This window comes from Nerophis ophidion, linkage group LG21 (assembly GCF_033978795.1).
Source record: "Nerophis ophidion isolate RoL-2023_Sa linkage group LG21, RoL_Noph_v1.0, whole genome shotgun sequence".
NCBI lineage: Eukaryota > Metazoa > Chordata > Actinopteri > Syngnathiformes > Syngnathidae > Nerophis > Nerophis ophidion.
Genome location: NC_084631.1, coordinates 7,697,809 through 7,710,281, shown reverse-complemented (window position 1 = coordinate 7,710,281; position 12,473 = coordinate 7,697,809). Strand labels below are relative to the sequence as shown.

General features: G+C 43.0%; 1 protein-coding gene across 1 annotated transcript in view; it reads left to right on the top strand.

Moving 5' to 3' along the window:
- Positions 1 to 3,723, top strand: part of LOC133539661 (soluble guanylate cyclase 88E-like) — a 35,576-nt gene extending 31,853 nt beyond the window's left edge. Inside the window, exons 15-16 of the mRNA XM_061881723.1 lie at positions 1,277 to 1,395; positions 3,250 to 3,723. Of these exons, the coding sequence (XP_061737707.1) occupies positions 1,277 to 1,395; positions 3,250 to 3,619 (489 nt within the window). The 3' untranslated portion in view covers positions 3,620 to 3,723. The remainder of the gene's footprint in view (positions 1 to 1,276; positions 1,396 to 3,249) is intronic.
- The last annotated feature ends 8,750 nt before the right edge of the window (positions 3,724 to 12,473 follow it).

The following is a 12,473-nucleotide window of genomic DNA, read 5'->3' as shown; positions in this document are numbered from 1 at the left end:
AGTTGCACCAGTGGTCAAAAGATGCGAAAGTCCCTGGTTTGTTCTGCACATTTTACCGACGATGGCGATGCTACGACAGAGATGTGTGGATATCCTGCGACACTCAAAGCAGATGCGTTTCCAGCGATAAAGTCAACAAAATCACAAAGGTGAGTTTTGTTGATGTTATTGACTTATGTGCTAATCAGACATATTTGGTCACGGCATGACTGCCAGCTAATTGATGGTAACATGCTATTTAGGCTAGCTGCATGTACATTTGTAGCTATATTTGCATCCAGCCTTTCCCTCCACCCACATTTAATGCCAAACAAACACATACCAATCGACAGATTCAAGTTGCACCAGTATCAAAAATGCGAACGTCCCTCGTTGGTTCTGCACATTTTACCGACGATAGCGATGCTACGACAGAGATGTGTGGATATCCTGCGACACTCAAAGCAGACGCATTTCCAACGATAAAGTCAACAAAATCACAAAGGTGAGTTTTGTTGGCGTTATTGACTTATGTGCTAATCAGACATATTTGGTCACGCCATGACTGCCAGCTAATCGATGCTAACATGCTATTTAGGCTAGCTGCATGTACATTTGTAGCTATATTTGCATCCAGCCTTTCCCTCCACCCACATTTAATGCCAAACAAACACATACCAATCGACGGATTTAAGTTGCTCCAGTGGTCAAGAGATGCAATCGTTGGTTAGAAGGCGATCGCCGAATTCGTCGTCGGTTCCTTTGTCCGTCGTGATATAGCTCAATAGCTTCAGTTTCTTCTTCAATTTCGTTTTCGCTATCTGCCTCCACACTCCAACCATACGTTCCAATACATGCGTAATCTGTTGAATCGCTTAAAATCCGAGTCTGAATCCGAGCTAATGTCGCTATATCTCGCTGTGCTATCCGACATGTTTGTTTGTATTGTCATCACTATGTGACGTCACAGGAAAATGGACGGGTGGATTTACAAATAGCGAAAATCAGGCACTTTAAAGCCTTTTTTCGGGATATTCCATGATGGGTAAAATTTTGAAAAAGCCACTGGGAACTGATTATTGGTTTTAACCCTTCTGAAATTGTGATAACGTTCCCCTTTAAAGTCATATCCAACAATTGCGACAACGATTTTTTTACTGTTAAGTCAACTGAGTTTTCTTTTTTAATGATTTCTGTTGGTGGTGTGCCTCTGTATTTTTTCAACACAAATAATGTGCCTCGGCTCAAAAAAGGTTGAAAAACCCAGGGCTAACGTATATTTGCTAATGTGCTGTAGGGTAAAGGCTACATGAAGACTTACTGGCTGAAGGGAAAGAAAGATCTTTCCTTCAAGACTCCAGCTGAGCTGCGATACAGCAGCGAGCAGAAGGACTCGGAGGACAAAAGTTCAAATGGGTGAGAAGATAATGAAGTAGATCTTCTCTGCATTTTATACACTTTATGCATACAGTGGGGCATAAAAGTATTTAGTCAGCCACCGATTGTGCAAGTTCTCCCACTTAAAATGATGACAGAGGTCTGTAATATTCATCATAGGTACACTTCAACTGTGGGAGACAGAATGTGAACAAAAAAAAAAAATCCAGGAATTGACATTGTAGGAATTTGTAAATTATGGTGGAAAATAAGTATTTGGTCAAATATTCAAAGCTCTCACTGATGGAAGGAGGTTTTGGCTCAAAATCTCACGATACATGGCCCCATTCATTCTTTCCTTAACACGGATCAATCCTACAGAAAAACAGCCCCAAAGCATGATGTTTCCACCCCCATCCTTCACAGTAGGTATGGTGTTCTTGGGATGCAACTCAGTATTCTTCTTCCTCCAAACACGACGAGTTGAGTTTATACCAAAATGGATACATGGATGATACAGCAGAGGATTGGGAGAATGTCATGTGGTCAGATGAAACCAAAATAGAACTTTTTGGTATAAACTCAACTGGTCGTGTTTGGAGGAAGAAGAATACTGAGTTGCATCCCAAGAACACCATACCTACTGTGAAGCATGGGGGTGGAAACATCATGCTTTGGGGCTGTTTTTCTGCTAAGGGGACAGGACGATTGATCCGTGTTAAGGAAAGAATGAATGGGGCCATGTATCGGGAGATTTTGAGCCATCAGTGAGAGCTTTGAATGGTTGACCAAATACTTATTTTCCACCATCATTTACAAATAAATTCTTTAAAATTCCTACAATGTGAATTCCTGGATTTGTTTCCCACATTCTGACTCTCACAGTTGATGAGTATGATGAGTATGACGAGGGGAGTATAGGAGCAGCGGGGGCCGTCTACGGAGCAGACGCCAGCGGCGTGATCGGAAACGCGGATGTCCAGCGGGGCTGAAAACAAAGCAGAAGGCTAATCCCCACAAAACACCACTTCCCTCCATCCCGATGCCGGATTTTGCGCTGCTGATCCGCCTCCGCTTGGGATGGTTTCCTGCTGGCTCCGCTGTGAACGGGACTCTCGCTGCTGTGTTGGATCCGCTTTGGACTGGACTCTCGCGACTGTGTTGGATCCATTATGGATTGAACTTTCACAGTATCATGTCAGACCCGCTCGACATCCATTGCTTTCCTCCTCTCCAAGGTTCTCATAGTCATCATTGTCACCGACGTCCCACTGGGTCATTATTGTCACCAATGTCCCACTGGGTGTGAGTTTTCCTTGCCCTTATGTGGGCCTACCGAGGATGTCGTAGTGGTTTGTGCAGCCCTTTGAGACACTAGTGATTGGCAGAGGGGTTAGTGCGTCTGCCTCACAGTACGAAGGTCCTGCAGTCCTGGGTTCAAATCCAGGCTCGGGATCTTTCTGTGTGGAGTTTGCATGTTCTCCCCGTGACTGCGTGGGTTCCCTCCGGGTACTCCGGCTTCCTCCCACTTCCAAAGACATGCACCTGGGGATAGGTTGATTGGCAACACTAAATTGGCCCTAGAGTGTGAATGTGAGTGTGAATGTTGTCTGTCTATCTGTGTTGGCCTTGCGATGAGGTGGCGACTTGTCCAGGGTGTACCCTGCCTTCCACCCGATTGTAGCTGATATAGGCGCCAGCGCCCCCCGCGACCCCGAAAGGGAATAAGCGGTAGAAAATGGATGGATGGATGATTGATTTATTGATGAAAATTACAGACCTCTGTCATCATTTTAAGTGGGAGAACTTGCACTAAATACTTTTTTTGCCCCACAATACATTCTTGTTTCAGGAATGTAAAGTGTCTTTATGTCCAATTCGTTTTCGTTTCAGCTCCACCAGCACCTGCGCCAAGCGCACAGACTCCTGCGTCCCCGCCAGTGGCGGCGAGGAGCAGGCGGAGGGCAAGCCCAGCCCCAGCGACCTCCCTCCGGACGCCGTGCCGCCGCAGGAGGCCGCCACCGAGCCCCTCAACACTTCGGGCGAGCTTCAGGAAAAGGAGAAATCCAAAAAGACTAAGAACAACAAAGGAGCCAAGCCGGACGCGGCCCAGGGAAACCCCATGTCTGAGTTGATGCCGCCCGCCGACGAGCTGCAGAACCTGGGACCGTTTCTACAAAACAAGAGGAACAGCTTCAGGCAGCAGTACGTCAAGCTGCCCGCCAACTTGCCCATAAGGAGCTCCTCCTGCACCCTCCTGTGAACCCCCACCATGACATCACTATAGTGTGGCGCCATGACAACACAACATTATAATGGTGTGGCACAACGTAAATATGACATCAGAATAGTGTGGCGTCATTAAAGGCCTACTGAAAGCCACTACTAGCGACCACGCAGTCTGATAGTTTATATATCAATGATGAAATATTAACATTGCAACACATGCCAATACGGCCTTTTTAGTTTACTAAATTGCAATTTTAAAATTTCCCGCGAAGTGTCCTGTTGGAAGCGTCACGGACTGTTAGGAAATAACAGCGTTGCACACACACACAGCTAAAAGTCGTCTGCTTTAAATCGCATAATTACACAGTATTTTGGACATCTGTGTTGCTGAATCTTTTACAATTTGTTCAATTAATAATGGAGAAGTCAAAGTAGAAAGATGGAGGTGGGAAGCTTTAGCCGTTAGCCACACGAACACACGGTGATTCCTTGTTTAAAGTGAAGTGAAGTGAATTATATTTATATAGCGCTTTACATAGTGAAACCCAATATCTAAGTTACATTTAAACCAGTGTTGGTGGCACTGGGAGCAGGTGGGAAAAGTGTGTTGCCCAAGGACACAACGGCAGTGACTAGGATGGTGGAAGAGGGAATCGAACCTGCAACCCTCAAGTTGCTGGCACGGCCACTCTACCAACCGAGCTATAAAATTCCCCTAGGCTTTATTTTACGATGTGTCAGAGCGGTCAAGCGAACATGGATCCCGACCAAATGTCAACCAGCAGTTTTCGGTGAGAAAATTGTGGTAAAAAGTCGCCTCTTACCGGGGATCAGCTGAGCTTGTGCCGTCCGTACAGCTGCCGTCGACTTCCATCAGACACTGGCCTCAACACACCCTTCCGACTATCAGGTACTATTAAACTCACTAAAACACTAGCAACACAATAGAAAGATAAGTCATTTCCCAGAATTATCCCAGTAAATGCGTCTAAAAACATCTGAATCCGTCCCAATGCAATCGCGTTTTTTTTCTTTTCTTTTTCTAGTCAGTCGCTATCAATATCCTCAAACACGAATCTTTCATCTTCGTTCAAATTAATGGGGAAATTGTCGTTTTCTCGGTCCGAATAGCTCTTTTTGTTGGAGGCTCCCATTAAAACAATGTGAGGATGTGAGGAGCCATCAACGGGTGACGTCATCGTCTGCGACTTCCGGTAAAGGCAGGGCTTTTCTATTAGCGACCAAAAGTTGCGAACTTTATCGTGGATGTTCTCTACTAAATCCTTTCAGCAAAAATACGGCAATATCGCGAAATGATCAAGTATGACACATAGAATGGACCTGCTATCCCCGTTTGAATAAGAAAATTCTCATTTCAGTAGGCCTTTAAGTCGTGATGGTGTGGCGTCATAACGTCATGATGGTGTGGCGCCATGACATCATATAGACGTGACATTATGATACCATAACGGCATGGTTCCTTGACGTCATAATGGTGTGGCATCATTACATCATAATGGCGTGGCATCATTACTTTGTGACATTATAACGGTGTCATGACACCATAAGGGCGTGGTTTCATCCATCCATTCATTTTCTACCACTTGTCCCTTGACATCAAAATATCATGATGGTGTGGCGCCATGACATCATAATGACGTAGCATCATGATTTTGTGACATCATAGCGATGTCATGACATTATGACATCAAAATGGCGTGGTTCCTCGACATCATAATGTTGTGGCACTGTGACATCACAATGGCATGGCATCATGGCATCATAATGGCGTGGCATCATGACATCATAATGGCGTGGCATCATGACATCATAATGTTGTGGCGCCGTGACATCACAATGGCGTGGCATCATGACATCATAATGGCGTGGCATCATGGCATCATAATGGCATGGCATCATGACATCATAATGGCGTGGCATCATGGCATCATAATGGCATGGCATCATGACATCATAATGTTGTGGCGCCGTGACATCACAATGGCGTGGCATCATGACATCATAATGTTGTGTCGCCATGACATCATAATGGTGTGGCGCCATGACATCACAATGGCGTGGCATCATGACATCATAATGGTGTGGCGCCATGACATCATAATGGTGTGGCGCCATGACATCATAATGGTGTGGCGCCATGACATCATAATGACATGGCATCATGATTTTGTGACATAACGATGTGAAAACATTATGACACCATAACGGCATGGTTCCTTGACATCATAATGGTGTGGCATCATGACATCATGATGGTGTGGCGCCATGACATCATAATGACGTGGCATCATGATTTTGTGACATCATAGCGATGTCATGACATTATGACATCAAAATGGCATGGTTCCTCGACATCATAATGTTGTGGCACCGTGACATCACAATGGCATGGCATCATGATGGTGTGGCGCCATGACGTCACAATGGCGTGGGATCATGACATCATAATGGTATGGCGCCATGACATCATAATGGCATGGCATCATGATTTTGTGACATAACGATGTCATGGTTCTTTGACATAATGGTGTGGCGCCGTGACATCACGTTGGCGCGGCATCATGACATCATAACAGTGTCATGACACCATAATGGCGTGGTTCCATCCATTCGTTTTGTACCGCTTGTCCCTTGACATCACAATGGCGTGGCATCACGACATCATAATGGTGTGGCGCCATGACATCATAATGACGTGGCATCTTGATTTTGTGACACAACGATGTCAAGACATTATGATACCATAATGGCATGGTTCCTTCACATCACAATGGCGTGGCGCCATGACATCACAACGGCGTGGCATGATTCCTTTGTGACATAACGGTGTCATGACATAATGACACCATGATGGCGTGGTTCCTCGACATCATAATAGTGTGGCATCATGACATTAGGACACCGTAATGGCATAGTTCCATCCATCCATCCATTTTCTACTGCTTGTCCCATGACATCATAATGGCGTGGCATCATAACATTATGGCATGGTTCCACCCATCCATCAGTTTTCTCCCGCTTGTCCCTTGACATCATAATGGTGTGGCGCCATGACATCATAATGACGGCATCATGACTTTGTGACATAACGGTGCCATGACATTTTGACATCATAATGGCATGGTTCCCCAACATCATAATGGCGTGGTTCCCCAACATCATAATGGCGTGGCATCATTACATCATAATGGTGCGGCGCCATGACATCCTCATGACGTGGCATCAACACTTTGTGACATCATGACAATATAATTGCATGGTGTCTTGACATAAATATGTAGCATCATGACTTTGTGACGTCATAACAGTGTGGCGCCATGACATTATGACAGCATAATGGCGTGGTGCCTTCACATCATACAAACCCCGTTTCCATAAGAGTTGGGAAATTGTGTTAGATGTAAATATAAACGGAATAAAATGATTTGCAAATCATTTTCAACCCATATTCAGTTGAATATGCTACAAAGACAACATATTTGATGTTCAAACTGATACTTTTTTTTTTTGTGCAATTAATCATTAGCTTTAGAATTTAATCGCAGCAACACGTGACAAAGAAGTTGGGAAAGGTGGCAATAAATACTGACAAAGTTGAGGAATGCTCATCAAACACTTGTACGGAACATCCCACAGGTGTGCAGGCTAGTTGGGAACAGGTGGGTGCCATGATTGGGTATAAAAGCAGCTTTCATGAAATGCTAAGTAATTCACAAACAAGGATGGGCGAGGGTCACCACTTTGTAAGCAAATTGTCAAACAGTTTTAGAACAACATTTCTCAACGAGCTATTGCAAGGAATTTAGGGATTTTACCATCTACGGTCCGTAAAATCATCAAAAAGTTCAGAGAATCTGGAGAAATCACTGCATGTAAGCGATGATATTACAGACTTTTGATCCCTCAAGCGGTACTACATCAAAAACCGACATCAGTGTGTAAAGGATATCACCACAAGGGTTTAGGAACACTTCATAAAACCACTGTCAGTAACTACAGTTGGTCGCTACATCTGTAAGTGCAAGTTAAAACTCTACTATGCAAAGCCAAACCCATTTTTTAACAACACCAATGAACGCCGCTGGCTTCGCTGGGCCTGAGCTCATCTAAGATGGACTGATGCAAAGTGGAAAGGTGTTCTGTGGTCTGATGAGTCCACATTTCAAATTATATTTGTAAAAAGAGGACGTGGTGTCCTCCAGAACAAAGAGGAAAATAACCATTCGGATTGTTATAGGCGCAAAGTTGAAAAGCCAGCATCTGTGATGGTATGGGGGTGTATTAGTGCCCAAGGCATGGGTAACTTACACATCTGTGAAGGCACCATTAATGCTGAAAGGTCCATACAGGTTTTGGAACTACATATGTTGTCATCCAAGCAACGTTATCACGGACGCCCCTGCTTATTTCAGCAAGACAAGTGTTACAACAGCGTGGCTTAGTAAAAAAAGAGTGCAAGTACTTTACTGACCCGCCTGCAGTCCAGACCTGTCCCCCTTCGAAAATGTGTGGCGCATTATGAAGCGTAAAATATGACAGCGGAGACGCCGGACTGTTGAACAACTTAAGCCCTACATAAAACAAGAATGGGAAAGAATTCCACTTTCAAAGCTTCAACAATTAGTTTCCTCAGTTCCCAAACGTTTATTGAGTGTTGTTCAAAGAAAAGGTGATGTAACACAGTGGTGAACATGCCCTTTCCCAACTACTTTGGCACGTGTTGCAGCCATGAAATTCAAAGTTAATTATTATTTGCAAAAAAAATTAAGTTTATGAGTTTGAACATCAAATATCTCGTCTCTGTAGTGCATTCAATTGAATATGGCTTGAAAATGATTTGCAAATCATTGTATTCTGTTTATATTTACATCTAACACAATTTCCCAACTCATATGGAAACGGGGTTTGTAATAGTGAGGCGCCATGACATTATAACACCATAATGGCGTGGTTCCTTTACATCATAATAGTGTGGCACCATGACATCATAATAGTGTGGCATCATGACATCACAATGTCATGACATTACGGCACATTAAGGGCATGGTTCCCTGACATCATAATGGCGTGGCATCATGGCTTTGTGACATAGTGGTGTGGCGCCATGACACCATAATGGAGTGGCGCCATGACGTCACACATCCTAAAGGCATGACGCCATAACAGCATGACATCATATTGACGACAACATGACAACCGTTTTTGAAGCGTGCACAAATACACAAACTTATTTCTAGCATCCCTGATGCTTATTGTTTTTATGATTGGACTTTTCACCTGGGCGACGATGACAACAAAACGACAGAATATTTGGGCAATAAACACTTTTTGTATTGTACGAGTATAGACATCTTCTGTTTTGTTGAAAGTAGTCCAGCGAGTTATTAAGTAGCATGACTTGTACGCCTGCATGTAAGATAGTTTGTATTTCAGGGGTCGGCAACCTTTACCGCTCAGAGAGCCATTTGGACCCGTTTCACAAAATAAAGAAGACGATGGGAGCCGCAACCATTCTCGCGAATATCTGCTGATGGTCACCCAGATAACAATAATAAGGGCGTGCTATAAAGCCATTACCTTTGACGCCTTCTACAACATGTACAAACCGCTTGCCAGCCCAGTGACATGTTGTATGTGGCTTCCGCAGACACGACTACAAGGCAATGTGTTTAACAGCCATACTGGTCACACTGAAGGTTGTGATATAAACAACTTTAACACTCTTACTAATATTTTCCACACTGTCAACCCACACCAAACAAGACAAACACATTTCGGCAGAACATCCGCACTGTTACACATTATAAACGCAATCCAATCCAATCCACTTTATTTATATAGCACATTTAAACAACAATAACGTTTCCAAAGTGCTGCACAGCCATGTTAAAAACAATTGTAAAAAAATAAAAATAACATAACAATTACCCAGAATCCCATGCATCCATGACTCTTCCTGGCTATATTATACACCGCGCTAGCACCACACCCCACCCCAGCCCCTTCCGTGCGTCAATTGAGTTGGGCGGGGGTGTATAATATAGCCAAGAATAGTCATGGATGCATGGGATTCTGGGTAATTATGTTGCGTTTATGTTGTGTTACTGTGCGGATGTTCTCCCGAAATGTGTTTGTCATTCTTGTTTGGTGTGGGTTCACATTGTGGCACATATTAGTAAGAGTGTTAAAGTTGTTTATATCACAACCTTCAGTGTAACCTGTAAGGCTGTTGACCAAGTATGCCTTGCAAAGTCGTTCGTGTGACAATAGAAGCAGCGAAATGCATGCGTCCGGCCGGCACGCAGATAGTATGGTGTAAAGGCGGGCGCGATGATATGTTGTAGAGCAGGGGTGCCCACACTTTTTCTGCAGGCGAGCTACTTTTCAATTGACCAACTCGAGGGGATCCACCTCATTTATATATATCATTTATATTTATTTATTTATGAAAGAGACATTTTTGTAAACAAGTTAAATGTGTTTAATGATAATACAAGCATGTGTAACACATATAGATGTCTTTCTTTCACAAAGACAAGAATATAAGTTTGTGTATTACCTGATTCTGATGACTTGCATTGATTGGAATCAGACAGTAATGAGGATAACGCCCACATTTTCAAATGGAGGAGAAAAAAAGTTGTCCTTTCTGTATAATACCACATGAAAGTGGTTAGTTTTTGGCATCTAATTCATCCAGCTTCCATACACTTTACAAGAAAAACATTGGCGGCAGATTCCGTAGCTTGCTTGATTGACATTCACGGCACCCGAGGGTCTTGTGAGATGACGCTGGCTGCTGCCAGTTCATTATTATGAAAAAATGACAGAGAGGAAGGCGAGAAACAATTTTTATTTCAACAGACTTTCGCGCCGTCCCTTCCGTCAAAACTCTAAAGGCCGACTGCACATTTCCTATCTTCACAATAAAAGCCCTGCTTCATGCTGCCTGCGCTAACAAAATAAGAGTCTCGGAAAGCTGGCGTGCACATCACTTGTGCACGCCAGCTTTCTGAGGGATCGCTTGTGCACGCCAGTTTTCCGAGACTCTGTATTTAGTTAGCGCAGGCAGCATGAAGCAGGGCTTTTATTGTGAAGATAGGAAATGTGCAGTCGGCCTTTAGAGTTTTGACGGAAGGTACGGCGCGAGAGTCTGTTGAAATAAAAAGTGTTTCTCGCCTTCCTCTCGGTCATATTTTCATAATAATGATCTTGCAGCAGCCAGCGTCATCTCACAAGACCCTCCGGTACCGTGAATGTCATTTAAGTGACGTCTTGGTGAAGATTGATGATCACTCATTTTTAGGTCTATTTTTTTTAAAAGCCTGGCTGGAGATCGACTGACACACCCCCCGCGGTCGACTGGTAGCTCTCGCGATCGACGTAATGGGCACCCCTGTTGTAGAGGATGTTAAAAGTAAAGCCATCACGGCACGCCCTCAATATTGTAGTCTGAGTGAAAATCTGGAAATTTAAGCCCCGGTTGATGTCCGGGAGAGGCACCAAAATCCGGAAAACTCCCCGAAATAATCAGGGGCGTCGGCGATTATGCAGCTGAGCCACATCAGAGTGGCCAAAGAGCCACATGCAGCTCCGGAGCCGCGGGTTGCCGACCCCTGGTGTATTTATATAAAGATGGATGTACAGCCTTCATACACCAATGCACGTGTGTATCACTCGCACTATAGTGGCTCTGGATGAAGTAACCTAGCTTGCACTGAGGCTTCCTTGCAATGTACATAAGTAAAGTATGAAAAAGATGGAACGCTCGTGAATCTTTTTATCTCTGACTTTGTGGTACGGAGTGTGTGTGCGTGTGTGAGAGGGGTCGTAACCATGGTAACACCAGCAGACCTCAGAGTCAACATCTGATGCAACAGAAGTGGAAGCACTAAAGGGCCTGTTATGATGTGACCAAGTCAAACATGATAGTGTGTAATAAAGTGGAACACACACACACACACACACACACACACACACACACACACACACACTTGTATTTGTTACCTTCTTGAGACCTCCGAAAAATGCCTACCTCTTTAGGACCACCCTTTCTAGATAAATAAAGATTTGTGTTTACAACATCAATAATACATTCGTACTATGCAAATACAAAAAAAAAAGTGAAAAATAAGCTGGAATTTCACAAGAAAAACTTACAATGTTGGCAGTATTATAATAAACGGAGTTTTACTCATCGCAAGTCAAAAACGTTGACAAGAAAAACTGAACATTTGTGCAATATAATGATAAAAGTTGGAATTTTACTCAATAACAGTCGCAATTTTACAAGAAAAGCTTAAAATTTGAGCGATCGTATGAAAAGGGTCGTAATTTTACTCGACAAAAGTCACGATTTAAAAAAAAAAAACTTTAAAATGCTGTCAATGTTATAATAATCTGATTTTTAAATTATGACAGGAGTCATAATTTTACTCAAAAGATGTCACTATTTTACAAGAACAACAGAATTGGCCAATGTTGTGATAAAAGTCAGAATCTTATATGACAAGTGTCACCATTTTGTATTAAAAAGTAATAATTTTACATAAAAAAGTCATAGTTTTATGAGAAAATATTGCAATATTACAGAAACAAAGAAAGTGAAAAATTGTTCCCAATTTTATAAGAAAAGAATAGTGCTTTTAATCACAATTTTTTTTTGTAATTGGTTTTTAATCTTCATTATTTACTTCAAGTTATTACACTATGTCTCTATATACATATTTGATTTTTTTAAAATACATTTTGGCCAAAGGGGGCACATTTCAATTTCTTGCACACACTTGTGATTACATATGTTGGCCAGAGGGGGAGCATTTCAATTTTTTTACATACACTTGTTATTTCATATGTTGACCAGAGGG